This window comes from Haematobia irritans, chromosome 4, assembly GCF_050003625.1.
Source record: "Haematobia irritans isolate KBUSLIRL chromosome 4, ASM5000362v1, whole genome shotgun sequence".
Classification (NCBI taxonomy): domain Eukaryota; kingdom Metazoa; phylum Arthropoda; class Insecta; order Diptera; family Muscidae; genus Haematobia; species Haematobia irritans.
In genome coordinates this window covers 15574661-15599440 of record NC_134400.1, presented here as the reverse complement: position 1 = coordinate 15599440, position 24780 = coordinate 15574661, and the positions used below count along the sequence as shown (strand labels likewise).

The 24780-nt window shown below is 28.4% G+C and overlaps 2 protein-coding genes across 3 annotated transcripts in view; one reads left to right on the top strand and one right to left on the bottom strand.

Annotated features, from left to right (window-relative positions):
• The window catches only part of gig (TSC complex subunit tuberin), a 49561-nt gene extending 29374 nt beyond the window's left edge, over positions 1–20187 (top strand). For both annotated transcript variants that reach the window (XM_075308478.1, XM_075308477.1), the window contains exons 5-16: positions 7345–7551; positions 8405–8555; positions 8714–9447; positions 11230–11506; positions 11579–12004; positions 12100–12299; positions 12383–12669; positions 14729–16835; positions 19255–19398; positions 19465–19635; positions 19711–19806; positions 19938–20187. In XM_075308478.1, coding sequence (XP_075164593.1) covers positions 7345–7551; positions 8405–8555; positions 8714–9447; positions 11230–11506; positions 11579–12004; positions 12100–12299; positions 12383–12669; positions 14729–16835; positions 19255–19398; positions 19465–19635; positions 19711–19806; positions 19938–20054 — 4917 coding nt within the window. In that variant the 3' untranslated portion in view covers positions 20055–20187. The remainder of the gene's footprint in view (positions 1–7344; positions 7552–8404; positions 8556–8713; positions 9448–11229; positions 11507–11578; positions 12005–12099; positions 12300–12382; positions 12670–14728; positions 16836–19254; positions 19399–19464; positions 19636–19710; positions 19807–19937) is intronic.
• Positions 4576–6333, bottom strand: LOC142237128 (ketohexokinase-like). Its single transcript, XM_075308480.1, has 2 exons — positions 6049–6333; positions 4576–5966 (listed from the first exon to the last, which is right to left on the bottom strand). Exon 2 carries the CDS (start codon positions 5964–5966, stop codon positions 5022–5024), a length of 945 nt encoding a protein of 314 aa, XP_075164595.1. The 5' UTR covers positions 6049–6333; the 3' UTR covers positions 4576–5021.
• Positions 20188–24780: the final 4593 nt, after the last annotated feature.

Sequence of the window (24780 nt, the reverse complement as noted above, 5' to 3'; positions counted from 1 at the left end):
AGGATTCTACGAAATTAATATGAAAACCACTAAATTAAGGACAAAATCTTAGGATTTTGCTAATTTTTAATAATTCCAGAATATGATAAATGAAAGTGGAGTGAATTTTCTCGCAAATACGATTTCTTTGAGTGCAACTATGTTCTCGATAATGTCTTGGAGAAAACAAAAAAAAACGCAACAAGATAATTTTTAATATCGAAAAAATATAGATTTCATAGCTTTTTTTATTGCTAATATATTTCTCAATTGCTTTGTGTATATCGCTTGTTTAAAATATGCAATTCTGCAGACGGAAATTATTTACCACCTCATTATTGATAATGAATATTCAGACAAATTATGATTGAGAGAGGAAACAAATAATAAACGATAACAAGGAGGTTTATGACCAAATAATTGATTATACCTTTAATTTTTCCTTTCTTTCTGAGATATGAGTAATATACATAAATTTATAGCAATGTCTAATTGTGGTTATGTCTACTTTCCAATAATTAAACGCATTTTTGTATTTGACAAACAAGTTTAAACCAGTTTCTAGAGCATTTGCCATCTTGATATACATGAAATGGTATATCCTTGATTAGATTTGAGATCTTCAAAATAGATTTGCTTTACTCATTGGATTGTTTTTAATCGCATTTATATTTGTTTTTTAATTATTTAGGTTAAATTCTTGAAGAATCATGCGGTAATAATGTACCAACCAGTGTAATATTTTGTGCCTATTTTTCATCGAAAAATGAAATTTCGAAAAATCGTCTTTTTCCAAAATAGTTAATCTCGCCTATTTGTAATATTGTAATCTGCATCTCGACAACAAATTTTCGAGTACACTGAAAATTTGTACCATTTATTTGACTCAATTAGTTTTTTTAATTGAAATTGCTTCAATCAAGAAAATGATCGAGAGGTCTAGGTATTCAAAAGGCGCGTTTTTGTTCAAAAAAGGGCAAAATGTTATTTTTGTATGGTGACCATGAAACATGTTTATCACTAAAATGTTATTTTCTGGTCAAAAATAACCTGCTTGTCGAAATCAGATAAATGCTTTCCGAGAAAATAACATGGTTGCGAAAACCATGTTACATGGTCATCGCCCAAAAATAACATTTTGCTCTTAAAACATGTTTGAGGTGATCATATTCCTTCTCTGGGTGCACCGTGATGCAATGGTTAGCATGCCCGCCTTGCATACACAAGGTCGTGGGTTCGATTGCTGCTTCGACCGAACACCAAAAAGTTTTTCAGCGGTGGATTATCCCACCTCAGTAATGCTGGTGACATTTCTGAGGGTTTCAAAGGTTCTCTAAGTGCACGCAGAGAAGAAACATGATTGTCACAATCATATTCGAAGAGCAAAATAATATGATAGGAGCTATTTTTGCGGCGACCATGTAACATTTTAACCTGCAACCATGTTGGCTCAGTGAACATGGTTCTAAGAAAAATGTAATTGTCCTCATCTAAAATGTTATTATATTGATAAAAAGAATTTTGTTTGAATGAAAAGACAATGGTCACGATTTAAAATGTTATGGTATTCATTAAAAATGTTTTTCTTCTAGTTAAAAGAACATGGTCACAACCTAAAATGTTTTGATCTTTATGAAAAAACTTTTTTCATCGTCGAAAAAAGTACGCCACTTGAGAAAAGAAAACACAAAATTAACTTTATTTGTTTGTTTTTATTTATTTATAAACTAATTCATTGTTTATTTGTATTTATAATGCCGTTCAAGCAAACATCATATATTTTTACACACTCTATTTTATTTCAATTTCAACAATAAGTAATTATTCCATATTTACATCGTGCGCATCAAATGTACAAACGCAGACATCATGTAACTGCAAATAAAAATAAATGATACCATATAGCAAAATGCAGAACAAAAAACAGGTAAATTTTTTCAATTACACTTTCCTTTTTTGTGTTCACATAAAACCACGTGCCACTTCTGAATAAATAAATTAACACAAAACACAGTAAATCCGTATTCTCCGTCCATTCCAAGAAACAATCAACACACGACTGACGCGCAAAATGAAAATCGTGTGTACCTGCTCAATGTTTTTATAAAATTCTGTTCGCTGCAAACAAGTTAAAAAATTAAATGGTCACGAAAAAAATGTAAATGGTCTTTATGGCCATGTAATGGTTCTAGACATGTCTATACTTAACCTATAAAAATACTTTTTTCCCTGTAAAAAAGTAAAAAAAATTGAATGGTCAGGTACATGATTTTCCCGACCATTTAATGGCCTCAAATTCTATCATTTAAATGATAGAACATGTTTGCGGTATTTGAGAACCATTCAAATGCTTATTGCCACCATAAATTTTTCTCCGCTCGAAAACTATTTTTACAAAGACAAAATACATGGTTTTCGCGGCAATTACATGCTCTAGGTAAGCATTAAATGGATGCGGCAACCATGTCCAAACATGGTTTTTCTGTGCGTGTGGTTTCACTGCAATGTAGAACGCCGTTCGGACTCGGCTATAAAAATGAGGTCCCTTGTCATTGAGCTTAACATGGAATCGGGCAGCACTCAGTGATAAGAGAGAAGTTCACCAATGTGGTATCACAATGGACTGAATAGTCTAAGTGAGCCTGATACATCGGGCTGCCACCTAACCTAATCTAACCTAACCAACTTCCTTCTATGTTACTGGATCGACCGAACCACTCCAACATTTTCAAAGAATCGAATTGCCTTCCTTTGTTTCTCAATAAAACAGAAGTTCGTAATAGGTACCTAGTAACATTAGCTCCCAAGTAATTCGATTGTGGATGACAGTCTTTAGTAGAAGTTTCTACGCAAACCATGGTGGAGGGTACATAAGATTCGACCTGGCCGAGCTTACGGCCGTATATACTTGTTTTTGTTATTATTTATTTAGATTAAATTCTTGAATAACTACAATCTTAGTAAAAAGAAACTTGTGGTAAAACTTAAATAATTTGGATTTTTTATATAAAGTGCAAATCGCATAGTTTGCATGGAAAAATAAAGTTTCGAAAAATTGACATTTTATCAAAAAAATTCAAACTCGTCTTAACAACATTTTTGATTTAATCATGAAATTAAACACGAAAATTATATTATAATCTTGGAATACAAAAGTCGACTTTTTGTCTAAAATTTACTATTTTGGAAAATCTGGTAAAATCGACTAATTGATTTTATGGACTTTGGCCATTATCGACTTTTGTTTCTACCACTATAGTTTGTGGTGATGGAGGCATATAATATATTTGCCATTCCGTTCGTAACACATCGAAATATCGATTTATGATTATACTGTGAAGACTTGGACACTCTAAAAACAGCCTCAAGTAGAGTAGACAATGAATGGACTAATTTTTTGTTTTATTTGTACCTATATTCCCACATACTTCCACCGAAACTGAACCAAATTTCATCAAAATCGGCTAATAATAGTGACCTGAATACTGCGAACAAAAAATACATGGACGAAAACCAAGGGCTAAACCGACTCAGGAGGTGATTTTGAGTCGATCGGTATATATTTTATGGACAGTTTTTCGCATATACCCAGACCGTTATGTGGTTAAGGGTGCTGTGCTAATACTTATGTGTGGCACTGTATGTGTGAAATTTATCTCATAATGATACTAGAAGACTATAAAATCTCCTATATGTGCGAAAACTACTCAATCACTCAAAGTTGTTTATTTCTCGCAAACCATTTTGTTTGCTTACATCTCGTTCAAAATTTTATTTCTAGAGAAAATTTTGTCAAATTTTTTTTTCTATAGAAAATTTTGTCAAAATTTTATTTCTATAGAAAATTTTGTCAAAATTTTATTTCTATAGAAAATTTTGTCAAAATTTTATTTCTATAGAAAATTTTGTCAAAATTTTATTTCTATAGAAAATTTTGTCAAAATTTTATTTCTATAGAAAATTTTGTCAAAATTTTATTTCTATAGAAAATTTTGTCAAAATTTTATTTCTATAGAAAATTTTGTCAAAATTTTATTTCTATAGAAAATGTTGTCAAAACTTTTATTTCTATAGAAAATGTTGTCAAAACTTTTATTTCTATAGGAAAATGTTGTCAAAATTTTATTTCTATAGAAAATGTCAAATTTGTGAAGTAACTCTAATTTGGAACAAAATTTTGCAAGATATACCAAAACATCAAGAGTTCTACCAATCTACCAAATAGTAAAATATCTACCATTTTTGGTAGAATTATACCAACTGTGGCAACCGTGCTTGCAGAGCCTCTAGGAAGAGCAAATTTCATTCGACCCGTATATAAACCGATCTCCAGATTTGACCTCCACAGTCTCTTGAAGGAGTAAAGTTCACCCGATTGGGGTAAAAATTGGTACGCAATGTTGGTATATGTATGTCTTCTAACCACCAAACTGGTCCATATCGGCTCATAATAATATTACGCCACCAATTGATTTGATCCCCAGATTTGATCCTCAGATTTAACTTCCAATGGGTTTGGGGCATATATACTTGTTTCAGATTTAGATGTATCTACCACATATATATTCTTAAATGAGGTATTATCACAAAATATCATTCATTTATCAAAAAGTATTTATTTATTTATCAATAACTATCTTGTTCCCTTCAAAGCAATCCCCTTCAGATATAATACACTCCTCAATCGGAGCAAAAGGCTTTCTTTTCATCGGTGTTTTTAGTTTTGATATGCAGAAAGTCAGCGGGGACCAAGTTCAGGCCTTTTGAGGTAATCTGGATCATCGTTGATTATGTTCAACAGCTCCTCAACGATATCCATGTTAAGAATTTGGAAAAAAATCTTCGCTGCCAAATGATTTGTTATATTAAAATATTTAACATTTTTAAAATTGGTAATTGCTATGTAAACGATAAATATTTCTTGTATATTAGTTTCCTTACAATATATTTTCTAGTATAGGAATGTCTATATTTATTGCTTAGTATACATATAAAATTTTAAATGCTGTCTACAACAGAAAAACTATAACTTCCTTGTCTAATCATTCAAATTTGTCCAAATCATCATAACCCCTTCGTTCGACTTTAAAAGCTGCAACTTGATTGGCATATTTAACAGCATCCGCTAAAGGTTTTTCCAAGTAATGGAGAGCATAAATACAGGCTGCCACAAATGTATCGCCAGCACCTAAAGAATCTACCACTTCATCAACATCATATGCTGGAACACTTGTATATTCATTGTTGGCATCTAAACAGTCGGAGCATTTCGAACCCCAAGGGCATATAAGACAGGGTGTAGGCCATCCTAAAGAATCTTGAGGAGTTTCCATATTTTGCATATTCTTGATGATTTCTCGGGACCTATGTATCGCTTCATGAGCTGTGGACCAACCCATATGATTAGCCATATCTTTGGAAATAAATACAACATCAGATCTACATGCCAATTGAAAGAGATCTTTATTGAGTTTTTCCATTTCCATAGATATTTTAATGGGATTATCTTGATTTCTATTATAAAGGCGAATCATATCAATCATTTGTTGAGTTTCTTCTATATTGCGACCTTCGAAATGTATCCAAGCATAGTTGGATAGATCCAATTTCCTAAAGTCTTTATAAGTTAATATGGGAAATCCGGGATTGGAATGTATTATAGTGCGAGAACCGTTCGATTGGACCAGTATAATACTCGAAAATGGTGGATCCATATCAGTATGAGGACAATTTTCGATAGAAATTTCTCGCTTTCTACAATCCTCATAGAGAAATCTGAAGGCTGGTGATGTACTGATCATACCTAGAAATTCACATGGGGCTCCAAGTTTTCTCAAGACAGTGCAATTGTTTGAGGCATTGCCACCACGTTGCCAATAACCATTTTGACAACGTTTATCGGTATCTTCTTGGGGATATTCAACACATACATGAATTATATCCAAAACACACATACCCACGCTTAAGATGCGCTTCTCCTCAGTCATCTGTCAAAGGGCGAGAGTGAGAGAGAGAGGGTGAAGGCACAAATTAAAAAGTTCATTAATGTTAAGTTTTGTTTAATCTTACCTTGTTTCTAGTTTTTTATATAAAGGGATAAGCATCTACACTCCCCAATGTATTGTGGTATTACTCTTTTTTCTTTTTCTTTTTTGTTTTTTTTTTTTTTTTTTTTTGATAGTTTAATAATCTCTGCTGATCTTTTTGCTGTTTATTTCTATATTCTTGTTTAAGTGCTGCCTTACTCGATTGTTTATCAATGTTGTTTTTTTCGTATAATTCCTCTAAACTCTTATGGCGAGTTGTGTATGAAGAAAGCACATCTCCACCCAGACAAAGTTCAGTAGTGAGTGGAGACTATAGCAAAAACCCCCGAACAGCTGTTAGACGTAATGATGCTCTCACCCAATTGTATTACGCTCGCGCTCTATTTCTCTCTGTTTTTTCTCCCCACACAAATTAACTTTGAATTCAAGCCAAAGTAGCTGTTATTCTAACTTGAAGTTGTCGCTGAGCTTTATTTTGTGTGAAAAAAGCTTATTTTCGTTGATCGAAAAACGTTAATTTTGTAAATATGAAACTTTTTTTTATATAGAAAAATCATTATAAAATCTATATGGGTCCTAAATTGAAATAGGAACGAGTCCAAAATAGTAGTAGATTTTAAATTTCAGGCAAATCGATAAATATGTCGTCTCCAAAAACATGACGAAGTCAAATCGGGTGAAAAGCCTATATGGTCCACAGATAATAATTTTTTCAGACTCAATTACCAAATTAATTGATATTATTTTTTTAATGCAATATACTAAATGATGTAGGTAACACTAGAAGCGATTCATAGTTATCTTGTGTGTTTTTCCATTATAATATTTTGTTGGTAATTTTTCTGTCGCTATCACGGTTGCCACAGTTGGTAGAATTCTACCAAAAATGGCAGATTGTTATTATAGAATTTTTGATATTTTGGTAGATTTTGTAAAATATTCCTCACCAACTATATTTGGATAATTTTTCTATAGAAATAAAATGTTGACAAAATTTACTATAGAAATAAAATGTTGACAAAATTTTCTATAGAAATAAAATTTTAACAAAATTTTCTATAGAAATAAAATTTTGATAAAAATGTCTATAGAAATAAAATTTTGACAAAATTTTCTATAGAAATAAAATGTTGACAAAATTTTTACACTTTTTACATAATTATACGCAGAGAAGGAACGTATCAATAAAACACTTCCTTTTCCCTGTTCTTCTAGACCTAATGCAATTAGTATTCATTTTTTATTGTCTCACTGTGTTTTTGTAATTTTTACTTCTTATTTAATTGTTTAACGTTTTTTTCTATTCTTCTCTTTCCAGATAATGAAAAATCTTTTGGGAACCGAACTGGGTTATCATTCCATGAAAATGATGTGCAACATTTTAAATGATCGTTCACTATACGAAGATGAATATTTGCTAAGGGGTGCTGTATTCCATTTGACCATGAATATATTTGGAGTTCGTATGGTATTTCAAGTATCACCATTGTTCTATGCCTCAATGGTGTTAAATAGCTTTCTTCGGGTAAGTAGAACAGTCACAATTTGTTGTGAGATACGAACTAAGAGGTACTTTAAAAATTTTCTGTAGAAAAAAATTTTTCAAAATTTTCTATAGAAATAAAATTTTGACAAAATTTTCTATAGAAATAAAATTTTGACAAAAATTTCTATAAAAACAAAATTTTGACAACATTTTCTATAGAAATAAAATTTTGACAAAATTTCTATAGAAATAAAATTTTGACAAAATTTTCTATAGAAATAAAATTTTGACAAAAATTTCTATAAAAATAAAATTTTGACAAAATTTTCTATAGAAATAAAATTTTGACAAAATTTTCTATAAAATAAAATTTTGACAAAATTTACTATAGAAATAACATTTTGACAAAATATTCTATAGAAATAAAATTTTGACAAAATTTTCTATAGAAATAAAATTTTTACAAAATTTTTTATAGAAATAAAATTTGAAAATATTTTCTATAGAAATAAAATTTTGACAAAATTTTCTATAGAAATACATTTTTTTGACAAAATTTACTATAGAAATAACATTTTGACAGTATTTTCTATAGAAATAAAGAAATAAAATTTGAAAATATTTTCTATAGAAATAAAATTTTAACAAAATTTTCTATAGAAATAAAATTTTGACAAAATTTTCTATAGAAATAAAATTTTTTGACAATATTTTCTACAGAAATAACATTTCTCAGAAAAATATCAAAATGTTCTATAAAAGCTCATTAGGATCGTAATCTTAGATGGCTTCCAATATGCATTCATTCCTTCATTTCGTTGTTCCGACTCTGGCGAATTTTTGTCTCTTCTTGTTCATACATCTGATTGTTTTTTATGTTTTTCCTTTCCAGGCCCTGGATAGTCGCCATGTTTGTGTCACCTATGAAGTTATAGTGGGAATTCACATATTGATCACCAAATATAAATCAGAGCTTCCCGAAATTATTTGGGATCGTATATGTGACATTATGTCTGCTATAGTTAGCAATATGGAATGTTATGGTAAGTGTCGCTTAGCCGAAAATCGACTACAAAATGTGCCTTTCTCAATTCTTAGAAGTAACTTTAACTACCGTACTTTTCCTTAACTAGCACATTTTTCCTGTGTATCTTTATATTTTCAATAAAAATTAACATATTTTTCTTATTTTTGTTTTCAGAAAAAGTTTCCGCCGATACAGAAGGATTAAAGCATCTCAACAATCATTTCCATGAAAATATCAATTGCATTGAAAAGCTATTACAGGATGAAAAGACAAAAATTTTAGCGAATTATGATCGCATCTATGATCTCATCGAACGGGTTGCCGAAAGTCGACCTGAATCGTCGGTCTTAATGCTTATCGATTATCGTTCGTCAAAGATTACCGCTACTAGACCAGAATGGTTGCAATTGCTTAATTCATTTGTTCAACGTTTCTATAGAATGCCCAGTACACCTATACGTATAAAAGTCATTCAAAGTTTGGTGAATATAATGGATTTGAATCGTTCATGCTATGAGGAAGAGATATTGGAACGAGTTGTAGTGCCATTGTTTGCTCAAGTTTGCAATGAAACCGATGTTCAGTTAAGATGTACTGTGGCAAATGCTTTAATTGATTTTGCCCGGCATTGTGATACCAAACGATGTGGAGAACTTTTAGATCTATTGGAGAAAATCATTAATCGACCCTATGAACAATACAAATTGAATGGAGAGGAGATTAAAAGTGAACAGGATATTCAAGATGTAGTGGTTGCTGTTGATGGTTTAATTGAGGTGTTTCTGGTGAAGCTATATCGTTTGCCCTCATGTCATGCTATAAAAATTTTCAATATTTTGGTAGCCCATTTGGAGCAAAACTATAATACACCCAAAGTTTTTGAACAGGCTAATATAGTGAGATATAAGGTAATGATGAATTTACTTAATTAAGTGAAATTAACTTTTAAACTATTTTAAAGTTTTGAAATATCGATTTTTTTTTTAATTTGGAAAAGTCTAGAAAAATGGTTTGAAACGAATAAATATTTGAATATTAGAAAAAAATTATATCTTACAAAATTTTGCAAAATTTATTTCTATAGAAAATTTTATCTCTATAGAAATTTTTTCAAAATTTTATTTCTATAGAAAATTTTGTCAAAATTTTATTTCTAAAGAAAATTTTGTCAAAATTTTATTTCAATAGAAAATTTTGTTAAAATTGTATTTCTATAGAAAATTTTCTCAAAATTTTATTTCAATAGAAAATTTTGTCAAAATTTTATTTATATAGAAAATTTTGTCAAAATTTTATTTCTATAGAAAATTTTGTCAAAATTTTATTTCTATAGAAAATGTTGTCAAAATTTTGTTTCTATAGAAAATTTTGTCAAAATTTTATTTCTATAGACAATTTTCCCAAAATTTTATTTCTATAGAAAATTTTGTCAAAATTTTATTTATATAGAAAATTTTCTGAAAATTTTATTTCTATAGAAAATTTTGTCAACTTTTTTTTTATATAGAAAATTTTCTGAAAATTTTATTTCTATAAAAATTTTTGTCTAAATTTTATTTATATAGAAAATTTTATCAAAATTTTATTTATATAGAAAATTTTGTCAAAATTTTATTTCTATAGAAAATTTTGTCAAAATTTTATTTATATAGAAAATTTTGTCAAAATTTTATTTATATAGAAAATTTTGTCAAAATTTTATTTCTATAGAAAATTTTCTCAAAATTTTATTTCTATAGAAAATTTTTTCAAAATTTTATTTTCGTAGATAATTTTATCAAAATTTTATTTATATAGAAAATTTTCTGAACATTTTATATCTATAGAAAATTTTGACAACATTTTATTTCCATAGAAAATTTTGACAGCATTTTATTTCTATAGAAAATTTTGTCAACATTTTATTTCTATGCTCTTGTCCCCAAATCGATAACCTTTCGTTTCAAAAAAAAAATCCCCAAAAATAAATTAAAATTTCCGACAAAAATAAATTTTTGACAAGATTTTATGAAAAATTAAAAATAATAAAATATTTGAACATTTGGATAAACATATATAAAAATAAAAGCTGCTATAGCTTTGAAACTGCAATAAGATCAAGATTTCGAAACAAAAACCCGAAAACCGGAGACTTGTGATTGTCTTCCAAATCCTCGAAAAAACCTCCTCAGTCACCATGTATTTGAAAATTTACTGTGTGGTAGATAATATGGAGGTAAACCAACTTCATCATTTTTATGTTTATGGGATATATTGTGCAAATCAATGAACACTGAGGAGCGATCAACATTTACGCCTGAGTCCTCACGAAATGATTTCACAATTGTAGAAAATTTTCTGTGTCCCTTTCTAGTTCAAATACTTCATTTCCACCCTTGATATATTTTTTAATAATGTAAAAATCAACAGAATTCCATGTAAATCTTTTTAAATGAACCGCATTAATTATACCAAACTGATTTCGAAAAAATTACCAAATGTTTGAAAATTTAACACCAAATCTCCAAGTAACCAACTAAAAATTTTCGTCAAAAAATATATATATATCCCCAATTTGGGAAATATCCCCAATACTGCCAACATTACTCCAGGTTTTGAAATGAAATTAAGATGTGTAGTATAGATGTAACCCTTCTTATACTGAATATATGGAAATAAAATATTTTCTTCTTGTTTTTATTTTTATTTAGATTTTTTCATGGATGCTAAAAGCTCGAGCAAATGCTTTATATCACATTGGCTATCCGGACCCCTCAAATAACGATTGCATAAAATATAGCTATTATTTGGGTATTGATTCCAGTCTACCGGCTGTTCATGAGACATCAACTCAGCATCACCATCAACGTCATCAACTGATGACTCAACTATCGGCCCATGATGCCAGTGTACCAAATCCTCATTTCACCACCATATCCATAAAAAAGGCATGTGAAATGATTGTAAAATGCTTGGAAAAAGATAGAGGTAAATTGTATTAGTCTTCAGCGTATCATATAAAACAATTCAATTGTCTTTTGTTATTTTCTATATTTAAAGATTTTCAAATTTTCCAATTGGTTATCAAAGAGCTTCCGAAAATAATGCAAAATAAAGCCTTAATACAGGGTAATGATATTGAATCATTGGCAGCCGCCTTATTCAAGATTATTTTCGAGAGTAATAAAACCCTTCATGTAACCTATAAATCAAGTATAGATGAATTGAATTCGCTAGTATTGCCGGCCATAGCTTCACTGGTGATATATCATAAATTCATACAACCCTCCAATCAATATAAGATAATCGATGTATTAAAGATGGGTATACTATCGGGTATAGCCAATATATGTATTAATACAATGACCACAATTATATTGGAAATGCCAGAGGCTTTAATGCGTAAATTGCCAGATATTTTATTGCAAATGTCCAAAATGTCCGATACACCCACTGTGGCTATCTCTGTACTGGAATTTCTATCAAGTAAGTGAAGATTTTTAACTTCCCCAAAAACTATTTTAATTTGAACAAATAGATCATGGAATCGAGCTTGAAATATATTTTTTCTATTTTTATAGTTTTAAGCCGTTTGCCAAACGACTTATTCACCAATTTTACACCCCGACAATATATGTATGTCTTTGCCATTTCTTTGGCCTATACCAAACCTCATCGTTATGATCATTATACTGTGTCATTGGCCCATCATGTCATAGCCGGCTGGTTTTTGAAATGTAAATTGGAATTACGTAAAAATTGTGTTACCTATATAATATCGGTAGGTTATGGTAGATAATTTTCTTGGCCAATACTTGTGAACTTTATTGTCATTGTTTGATTTTCTTTTTTGTTTTTGTTTAGAGCATTCAATCAAATGCCAGTATGTTGTATGAGGATATTAATAAATTGTCACGTAATATACAACGACAAGACTTAAATAGTCTTAATGAAGATTCCTCGAATCGTAAGCGCAGCACAAGTTTAACAGAACGTGGTAGCCGCAATACCTCAGCTGTGGGACGTAATGATTCGGAAATGCGACCCTTAATGAATGCCAGTTTGAAATCATTTCATGCTGAATTGGCAGAAACATGTATCGATTTTTTGGCTAGACACACATTTTCACCATGTTCAGCATTGCCTAAGCGGTAAGTACATGAAGCGATAAAAAAACATTCCATTACAGATCTGGGGTGCAAGTCCTTTACAAAAATAACCAAAATATTTTGTTAAATGAAAATAGGTAGGAGAAAATGAAACCGACCCATGAAGCCTTGAAATAAAATTTTGACATTTTCTATAGAAATAAAATATTGAAACATTTTCTATAGAAATAAAATATTGACAAAATTTTCTATAGAAATAAAATTTTGAGAAAATTTTCTATATAAATAAAATTTTGAGAAAATTTTCTACAGAAATAAAATTTTGAGAAAATTATATATATAGAAATAAAATTTTGAGAAAATTTTATATATAGAAATAAAATTTTGAGAAAATTTTCTGTAGAAATAAAAGTTGAGAAAATTTTCTATAGAAATCAAATTTTGTCAAAATTTACTATAGAAATAAATTTCTGACAAAATTTTCTATAGAAATAAAATTTTGAAAAAATTTTTTATAGAAATAAAATTTTGAGAAAATTTTCTATAGAAATAAAATTTTGAGAAAATTTTCTGTAGAAATAAAATTTGAGAAAATTTTCTATAGAAATCAATTTTTTTCAAAATTTTCTATAGAAATAAAATTTTGACAAAATTTTCTATATAAATAAAATTTTAACAAAAATTTCTATAGAAATAAAATTTTGACAAAATTTTCTATAGAGATAAAATTTTGACAAAATTTTCTATAGAAATAAATTTTGACAAAATTTTCTATAGAAATAAAATTTTGACAAAATTTTCTATAGAAATAAAATTTTGACAAAATTTTCTATAGAAATAACATTTTGACAAAATTTTCTATAGAAATTAAATTTTTTTGTTATTGTTGGATTATCTTCAATTATTATTGTTTTTTTTTAGCAAAACTATCAACCAATTATCAGAATAAATTCGGGTAATTCACTCAACCCAAAGTGAACTACACTTGAACCCTCCGAAAAAAGGTTTGATAGTCGGCTACTGCCTAAACAAATTTGTAGCCGACTATCAAACCTTTTTGCGGAAGGTTCAAGTGTAGTTCACTTTGGGTTGAGTGAATTACCCGAATTTATTCTGATAATTGGTTGATAGTTTTGCTGCAAGTACGGGATGCTGATGAGGAATGTGGTAATTCCGGAACAGCTGTACATCCATCTTGCAGTCTTTAGGGCTTTGCCCAAATAAATTTGACAAGCATACTTTTCCTCTGTTGGTTAACCTACACTTGTAGTTTAGTCAATGCATGGTTTTAAGCTGAGATCAAAAACAACAATAATGAAATTAAATTTTTACAAAATTTTCTATAGAAATAAAATTTTGACAATTTATTTTATTTATTTATTTATTTATTTCATAAAGAGTCAAGTCGCTAGACCATATATGACCCAAAAACTACACAATTCTTTGAATAATTGACTTAAATTATAACATTAATTAGAATAAAAAATATAATAAAAAAGAATCACCGGCTACTCTACATTTTTTTCTATAGAAATTAATTTTTGACACAATTTTCTATAGAAATGAAATTTTGACAAAATTTTCTATAGAAACAAAATTTTGAGAAAATTTTCTATAGAAATAAAATTTTGACAAAATTTCCTGTAGAAATAAAATTTTGACAAAATTTCCGGTTGAAATTAAATTTTGTCAAAATTTTCTATAAAAATAAAAATTTTTTATACAAATAAAATTTTCACAAAATTTTTTAATAGAAATAAAATTTTGACAAAATTTTCTATAGAAATAAAATTTTGACAAAATTTTCTATAGAAATAAAATTTTGAGAAAATTTTCGATAGAGATAAAATTTTGAGAAAATTTTTTATAGAAATAAACTTTTAACAACATTTTCTATAAAAATAAAATTTTGACAAAATTTACCAAAGAAATAAAATTTTGACAAAATTTTTAGGAGCTTGAAAACATTGTGGCATGCGAAGAAGATCTGATACAGTTTTTTATTGAGATGTTCAATATAGATTTACCAGAACACTTTATGTTTTTATTAATCCCAATGCCAATAGATACAATAAAATCTTATAAATATTATTGGTTTCAGTCTACCCGCTGTGGAATATCTTCTAAAGGATGGTCACTCTCAAACATGGTTGGTTGGTCACAATCTTGTCACCATTACCACTTCCGGTTGTCCATCGGGACCAACACGCAGCGGACTTTGTGATAGATGTTCACAATTGGGAAAAGCTTATACGCTCAGTCCAAAGGCTAGTACCGATACGAATCCAGGCACAAGTCCCATCTCACCAGAAATCAGTCAACAAAGTCAAACTGCAGCACCAACCTATGAACATCGTTATACAAAAGTTTCCCTACAACATAGCAGTGGAAATGAATCGGCTGGTAGTACTGATTTGACCTCGTCGTCTTCTTCAACTTCTCACACTACGCAAAGGCAAACATCGAATAGTTCGACGGCCTCCTTGGAAGCCTTATCACGAAGAGGTTCAAATCCTGAAGCTGGTAGCACCGATTTAGGTGTTGGAGGTAGTTGTGCTTCTCTGCTGGGCAATTCATTGTCATCATCCAGTGTTTGCGCCGCCCCAGTCTGTGTGCGTTCCTGTACAGCTTGGGCAGAGATCTTTATACGTCGTCCTACTGGCAATATATCTTGGATAACACGCATACAAAATCCCATATCGAATGAATGTTTTGGTTATGATGTGCCGTTCAGTAGTATGGTTTCCTTGTTTCTTCCAACTGCGCAAGGTGGAGTTTTTGGTCCAGATTTTTTCCAAACTGAAAATGTAATTGATTTGAATATAAGCACTGAAATAAAGGAAACCCCCTCACCTATGTCAATTGAAATTTCGAAGCAAGAAGTTATGGATACCAAACCCATAGAGGAGCAACGAGTGAGGTCGACTTCGAAGACCAGGCCATTGCAGAGACAAGAAGAAATATCTTCGTCAGCCGTAACAGTGGCTGCTGCTGCAGGCACCGCTGCTATAGATATACCCAAAAAGACATCGGGAAGTCGAGGCAAAGATGACCCATGCCGCATTGTAAGTGATGGTGAAGCTGATGAAGATTACATCGATATAGAGGGAGAGCAAATGAGACCTCGTAAACCAGTGCGTAGAGTCAATTCAAGCCCTGAAATGAGTTCCAGTTGGCGCAATACACTGATGGAAAATAAACCGGCCCCTTTGTCCCAAGAATGTCCAATGCCAGTGGAGCAAGCGAGCGATTCAAATGCTCCCCAACAACAACAAATTCAACAGAAAAAGAAAACAGTGCAGTACAGTAAGGTGAGCTGTGAAGCTATACCAGAAGAGATAGCAGGCTCTACACCACCACAGAATCTAGGATCTAGTGCTAGCACCCTCAAAGCTCCAGAATCGGGAACTTTGCCACCAAAACAGTTATCAGCCGATGATGTTAGTCAAAAATCATCCAGTGTTCAAATACCAGTACAGCAATCGGCTTCATCAACATCACTGAGGTCAACTGGAGCCGGAGGGCAGGATGATAAATTGGTTAATAAACCTCCCCTATCGCCAGCTCCTCAACATTCACCACGTATGGAGAAATCGCATGCGCCTGCTGTTAAATCCACTTCCTTCGGTTCCCACCAAGGTCTGGCCAAATCCAGTAGTGGTGGAAATAGTGTGAATATGACATCGCTGACATCTGGGGGAGGCAATTCGAACAACGATTATAACAACGGAGAAATGCGGGGACGCTCAAAGACCATTTCTGTAGTAAGAGAAGTCAATAATGGCAAATCCCGACCAACAACCAATACATTCTCTCGGTTTGGAAACAACAAACCCCAATTGAATACGAAGCTCTGTATGCATCCCAGTTTCGTTTTCATGCAATTATACCATACTGGTCAAATCCAGGTTACTGATGCTCCCATAAAGGTACCACCCGAGCAGATGAGTGCTGTAAGCTTATTGGATTTGGCGCCACCATTTGAGACGCATAAAATCGGAGTTCTATATGTAGGCCAAGGACAATGTAATAATGTTGTAGAGATACTCCGTAACTCCCATGGCAGTACACGTTACGTAGAATTTCTGAGGGGTATTGGTACCCTGGTCAGTTTGAAAGAAGCTGCACAAAATAATTTATTCATTACATTGGATACATGTGGTGCCGATGGAAAATTCACCTACGTGTGGAAGGATGATATAGTTCAGGTATGTGAATTTTATTGGTATATTGTATTGATTAAAGTCTTAAATTTTGTCAATTTTCTATAGAAATAAAATTTTGATAAAATTTCCTATTGAAAAGAAAACGTTGACAAAATTTTCTATAGAAACAAAATTTGTAAAAAAATTTCTATAGAAATAAAATTTGGACAAAATTTTCTATAGAAATAAAATCTTGAAAACAATTTCTGTAGAAATAAAATTTCGGCAAAATTTTCTTTAGAAATAAAATAAAATTTTGAGAAAATTTTCTATAGAAATAAAATTTTGAAAAAATTTTCTATAGAAATAAAATTTTGAAAAAATTTTCTTAGAAATAAAATATTGAGAAAATTTTCTATAGAAATAAAATTTTGAGGAAATTTTCTTAGAAATAAAATTTTGACAAAATATAAATTTTCTCAAAAATAGAAATAAAATTTTGAGAAAATTTTCTACAGAAATATAATTTTGAGAATATTTTCTATAGAAGTAAAATTTTGAAAAAAATTTTCTTAGAAATAAAATTTTGATAAAATTTTCTATAGAAATAAAATTTTGAAAAAAAAATTCTTAGAAATAAAATTTTGACAAAATATTCTATAGAAGAAATAAAATTTTAAGAAAATTTTCTATAGAAATAAAATTTTCACAAACTTTTTATAGAAATAAAATTTTGAGAAAACTTTATATAGAAATACAATTTTGACAAAATTTTCTATAGAAATAAAATGTTGAGAAAACTTCATATAGAAATAAAATTTTGACAAAATTTTCTATAGAAATAAAATGTTGCCAACCCACCTCAGTAATGCTGGAGACTTTTCTGAGTGTTTCACTGCAATGTGAAATGCCGTTCGGACTCGGCTATAAAAGGAAGTCCCTTGTCATTGAGCTTAACGTGAAATCGGGCAGGACAAAGTGATAAGAGAGAAGTTCATCACTGTGGTATCACAATGGACTGAATAGTCTAAGTGAGCCTGATACATCGGGCTGCCACTAACCTAACCTAAGTTGTTCACACAATTTTCTATAGGAATAAAATTTTGACAAAATTTTCTATAGAAATAAAATTTTGAGAAAATTTTCTATGGAAATAAAATTTTGAAAACATTTTCTGTTGGAAAGAAAATTTTAAGAAAATTTTCTATAGAAATAAAATTTTGAGAATATTTTCTATAGAAGTAAAATTTTGAGAAATAAAATTGCGACAAAATTTTCTATAGAAATAAAATTTTGAGAAAATTTTCTATAGAAATAAAATTTTGAGGAAATTTTCTTAGAAATAAAATATAAATTTTCTCAAAAATAGAAATAAAATTTTGAGAAAATTTTCTATAGAAATAAAATTTTGAGAATATTTTCTTTAGAAATCAAATTTTGAAAAAAAATTTCTTAGAAATAAAATTTTGATAAAATTTTCTATAGAAATAAAATTTTGAAAAAATTTTCTTAGAAATAAAATTTTGACAAAATATTCTAAGGAGAAATAAAATTTTAAGAAAATTTTCTATAGAAATAAAATTTTCACAAACTTTTTATAGAAATAACATTTTGAGAAAACTTTATATAGAAATAAAATTTTGACAAAATTTTCTATAGAAATAAAATTTTGAGAAAACTTCATATAGAAATAAAATTTTGACAAAATACTCTATAGAAATAAAATTTTGACAACATTTTCTATAGAAATAAAATTTTGACAAATTTTTCTATAGAAATAAAATTTTGAGAAAATTGTCTATAGAAATAAAATTTTGAGAAAATTTTCTATAGAAATAAAATTTTAAGAAAATTTTCTATAGAAATAAAATTTTGAGAAAACTTCATATAGAAATAAAATTTTGACAAAATCTTCTAGAGAAATAAAATTTTGACAAAATTTTCTATAGAAATAAAATTTTGACAAAATTTTCTATAGAAATAAAATTTTGACTAAATTTTCTATAGAAATAAAATTTTGACTAAATTTTTAATTGAAATAAAATTTTGACAAAATTTCCTATGGAAATAAAATGTTGCCAACCCACCTCAGTAATGCTGGAGTCATTTCTGAGAGTTTCACTGCAATGTGGAATGCCGTTCGGACTCGGCTATAAAAGGAAGTCCCTTGTCATTGAGCTTAACGTGAAATCGTGCAGGACAAAGTGATAAGAGAGAAGTTCATCACTGTGCTATCACAATGGACTGAATGGTCTAAGTGAGTCTGATACATCGGGCTGCCACTAACCTAACCTAAGTTGTTCACACAATTTTCTATAGGAATAAAATTTTGACAAAATTTTCTAAAAATAATTCTATCAATTAATTGTTTTAAATGGATCAACGAATTTGTGACGCTTGTATCAAATAATGTCTAGATATAAAACAGAAACATATATTTTCCTTTGAATGTTTGGACTACCTCTAATGTTTCGATTTTCAGGTTACTTTCCATGTTGCCACTTTGATGCCTACCAAATTGACAAGCGATCCGAATTGCAATGAGAAAAAGAAACACATTGGTAATGATTATGTAAATATCATTTACAATGAAAGTGGAGAGGAATATAATTTAAATACCATATCGGTAAGATGTACCAGTATCAAGGGAACATCAATTTTTCTAATTCTGTTTTTGATTTTTTCTATAAAGGGTCAATTCAACTATGCCTGTGTAATTGTGGAACCATTGGAGTTAAATACCAATCGGATCTACGTTAAAGTTCGACCCGAGATAGCCACATTTGTTTATCATCCAGGACCAAAAATTGTTTCCGATAAAAGTGCACCGTTGTTGGCCAGACAATTGGCTTTACATGCGAATGTATGTATTTCAGTAAATCACTTAAATGAAAGTTTTAGTTTTTATTGATTTCATAAATTTTGATATTATTTTCAGTTGGCCTCCAATGTCTATCAGAGCTTGCAAAAGAAAAATCCTTATGCTTCAAATTGGTTGGAAAGATTGCGTAGCATTAAACGTTTGAGAACAAAGGTAATATCTATGACTAAGGATGGAAGTTGTTTTAGTTCAGACACAAACCACCACGATTTTTTTGTGGTTTTTGTGTTCAGTTTAGTAAAATTTTGTGTCATGTCTTTAATTATATTTTTTTTCTCTCCCAGCTTATTGAAAATCAAACACAAGGAGGCGCTACTGCCGCCCATGCCGATATTGATGATCGTTCGGCCGAGGCTTTAAATAAACAGAATACCAATCGTGATTTTACAAAATACACCTAAATATTAATCACACTAAGTGAAAACGAAGCAACAGAACGACAAACGATTCTCTAAAAATAAGACAATTTTATGTTATTCGTTATTTTAATGAAAAAAGAGAAACTAAAAAAGAATTGAATTCTTTAAAAAAATATTTTTCATGTTTTTTAGTAGCTGTACTCGTTCTTTTTCCTCAATCATATGCGATTTATCTGTGTAGCTTTTAGTGAAAAAAACCAAATGTCAAGACATAAAAAAATCACAAAAATTAACAAAAAAAAAAATTATATGCAAAAAATATGCAAAATAAATGCTTTGTAGCTTTTTAAAAAAATATTAATTTATTGCGTATGGAAATATAACGTAAATAATATCTACGTTTTCTATTTATGCATTGGAAAGTTCTTTTAGATATTTGAAGGAGGATAGAACAAAGGCGAATACCATGACCACATACTACGAGAACTTGGAAATTACGTCCCTACCGGCATCAGCCAAACGTTGGGTTCTAAATTATCTGAACGGGTGCCAGTCATATGTGGAATTTAGGGACCAGAAGTCAAGACCCCGTAGAGTGGAACAGGGAGTGGGGTAATATATCCGGCACTGTTTAATCTCTACCTGTCCTCTATCCCACCCCCTCCTGACGGCGTCAAAATTTTATCATATGCAGCCATTTCGTACAATCATGACAATTTGTACAATCATCGTCTACGTTGCTGATCTTAGCAGTTATTTCATTGCTAGAAATTAGAGGATATCTGCCACCAAATTTTCAGCCACACTGTTCACTATATGTATGGCGGAAGAACGCAGGCACTTGAATGCCAGAGTCAATGGTGAGATAATTGCAACTATAAATTAACCCAAGATTCACGGTGTCACATTCGACAGCCTCATTTCATTTTCAAGAAATAAAATTTTTACAAAATTTTCTATAAAAATAAAATTTTCTATAGAAATAAAATTTTGACAAAATCTTCTATAGTAATACAATTTTGACAAAATCTTCTATGGTAATAAAGTTTTGACAAAATTTTCTATAGAAATAAAATTTTGACAAAAATTTTCTATAGAAATGAAATTTTGACAAAAATTTTCTATAGAAATGAAATTTTGAAAAAATTTTCTATAGAAATAAAATTAAAAAAATCTATAGAAATAAAATTAAAAAAATCTATAGAAATAAAATTAAAAAAAATTGTAAAAAAATCTATAGAAAAAAATTTGCCAACAATTTTCTATAGAAATAAAATTTTATTTGTTGTTTTGATCTCAGCTTTAAAACCATTGTGTTGACTAAACTACAAGAGTAGCTTAACCAACAGAGGAAAAGAATGTTTGTCAAATTTATTTGGGCAAAGCCCTATAGACTGCAAGATGGTTGGATGGAGGAAGCACGCTCAAAATAAAACCAGCCAACTGCACTCAAATCGATGATTTGATGGTGGCAAAGGAAAAGAGAAATATTTATTTGAATCGATTTCGGCATAAGCCGGCTATCATAAACCTTTTTTCAGAAGGTTCAAGTGTAGTTCCCTTGGGTTTAGTGAACTGCCTGAATTTATTCTGATAATTGGTTGATAGTTTTGCTGCAAGTAGAGGATGCTGATGAGGAGTGTGGTAATTCCGAAACGTGCATCAATCCAACCATCTTGCAGTCTATAGGGCTTTGCCCAAATAAATTTGACAAACATTCTTTTCCTCTGTTGGTTAAGCTACTCTTGTAGTTTAGTCAACACAATGGTTTTAAAGCTGAGATCAAAACAACAAATATGATTGAAGTACAAACCAACAATAAAAAACAAAACACGAATGAAATAAAATTTTGCCAAAAATTTTCTATAGAAATAAAATTTTGCCAAAAATTTTCTATAGAAATAAAATTTTGCCAAAAATTTTCTATAGAAGTAAAATTTTGCCAAAAAAATTTCTATAGAAATAAAATTTTAACAAAATTTTTTAACGAAAAAAAAAATTTGCCAAAAATTTTCTATGGAAATGCAATTTTGACAAAATTTTCTATAAAAATAAAATTATGACAAAATTTTCTATTGAAATGAAATTGTGACAAAATTTTCTATTGAAATGAAATTGTGACAAAATTTTCTATAGAAATTAAATTTTGACAACATTTTATATATAAAAACAAAATTTGACAACATTTTATATAGAAAAAAATTTTTACAAAATTTATAGAAATAAAATTTTGAGAAAATTTTCTATGAAAATAAAATTTTGCCAAAAATTTTCTATGGAAATACAGTTTTGCCAAAAATTTTCTATAGAAATAAAATTTTAACATAAATTTTCTATAGAAATAAAATTTTCAGAAAATTTTTTAAAATTTTCTACAGAAAAAAAGAAAGAAGTAGAATTTTGACAAAATTTTCTATAGAAATAAAATTTAATTTTAAAAAATAAAATTTTGACAAAATTTTCTATAGAAATAAAATTGGGACAAAATTTTCTATAGCAATAAAATTTTGACAAAATTTTCCAAAGAAAAAAATTTGACAAAATATATAGAAATAAAATTTTGAGAAAATTTTCTATGGAAATAAATAGAATTTTGATAAAATTTTCTATCGAAATAAAATTTTGACAAAATTTTCTATAGAAACGAAATATAGGAACATTTTTTTGTTCATATTAACCACAAAATTTTGATCAAACAAAACAAAAATAAGATTTTTGATTTGGTAAAAATTCTGTTAGGTTATTTTTGGCTCGAGTAGCAACCGTGCCTGCATCCCAATGTTTCCCACTAAAATATTAAAGGTCACATTAACTATATTCTTTTTAACTATATTCTTTTATTGGTATGTATATGTAAATATAATATTTAAGTATATATGTATATATTTTATTTTTTGGATTTGGTTAAAAATACATATTTTTTTATATAATATAGTTGATTTTTTTTTAAATTATTTTCTAGTTTTGTGTCAAAAGCAATACTTGTTAATTATTTTTTTGGTTTTTGCATTTACAATGATTTTTTCAAAATCTTCGTTATTCGTATTGAGTTAACTTATGTGTTCCTAATATGCTTGTGAATCTAAAAGTATTTCACTTACTTAAATCATTAAATAATAAAAACATTGCTTATGTTCTTCATTTTCTGTAACTAATATTTGCCATAATATTTGTATATGTTTCTTATATTTGTATTTTTATTATACATTAAAATATTATGGGTTTTTATATTCAAGTATTATACCAATTTACAATAAAATATGTGATTGGTCAGTAAATATGCATAGTTATGTATATGTATTTTTTTTCTTCATGTATATATGTATAATACGTTAATGTAATATATTTATTATTATTTTTTTCTCATTGATTTTGAAATATTTAAAATGTAATTTAGAACTTGAGTTACGCTTTAATTTGAAAAATACATAATTTTTTTTATTCAGGACTTTTTTGACTAACTTTTCTTTTTTATTTGCAATCTTGTTTTGTTTTTCATTAGAAACTTGTTTTCCATTTAAATAAAATTATTTAAAATGAATATTATTAAATTAATTAATCTAAAATATGCTAATATCATTCTCCTTTCTATGGCCAATTAGAAATAAAGGATATACAGTAAAATGAATTAATTTAATATAACATAGCACAGTAGGGAATTTTGGGAATATTTAAGGGAAGATGCATTAGGGTACACAATTTACAGTTTTCTGTATGAATTATTTCTATAGAAAATTGTGTTAAAATTTTATTTCTATAGAAAATTTTGTCCAAATTTTATTTCTATAGAAAATTTTGTCAAAATTGTATTTCTATAGAAAATTTTGTCAAAATTTTATTTCTATAGAACATTTTCTCAAAATTTTATTTCTATAGAAAATTTCTGGCAAAATTTTATTTCTATAGATAATTTTGACAAAATTTTATTTCTATAGAAAATTTTGTCAAAATTTTATTTCTATAGAAAATTTGGTCAAAATTATATTTCTATAGAAAATTTTGTCAAAATTTTATTTCTATAGAAAATTTTGTCAAAATTTTATTTCTATAGAAAATTTTGTCAAAATTGTATTTCTATAGAAAATTTTATCAAAATTTTATTTCTATAGAAAATTTTCTCCAAATTTTATTTCTATAGAAAATTTTGTCAAAATTTTATTTCTATAGAAAATTTTGTCAAAATTTTATTTCTATAGAAAATTTGGTCAAAATTATATTTCTATAGAAAATTTTGTCAAAATTATATTACTATAGAGAATTTTGTCCAAAACTTTTATTTCTATAGAAAATTTTGTCAAAATTGTATTTCTATAGAAAATTTTATCAAAATTTTATTTCTATAGAAAATTTTGTCAAAATTTTATTTCTATAGAAAATTTTCTCAAAATTTAATTTTTATAGAAAATTTTCTCAAAATTTTATTTCAATAGAAAATTTTGTCAAAATTTTATTTCTATAGAAAATTTTGTTAAAATTTTATTTCTATAGAAAATTTCTGGCAAAATTTTATTTCTATAGATAATTTTGACAAAATTTTATTTCTATAGAAAATTTTGTCAAAATTTTATTTCTATAGAAAATTTTGTCAAAATTTTATTTCTATAGAAAATTTTGTCAAAATTGTATTTCTATAGAAAATTTTGTCAAAATTGTATTTCTATAGAAAATTTTGTCAAAATTGTATTTCTATAGACAATTTTATCAAAATTTTATTTCTATAGAAAATTTTATCAAAATCTTATGTCTATAGAAAATTTGGTCAAAATTG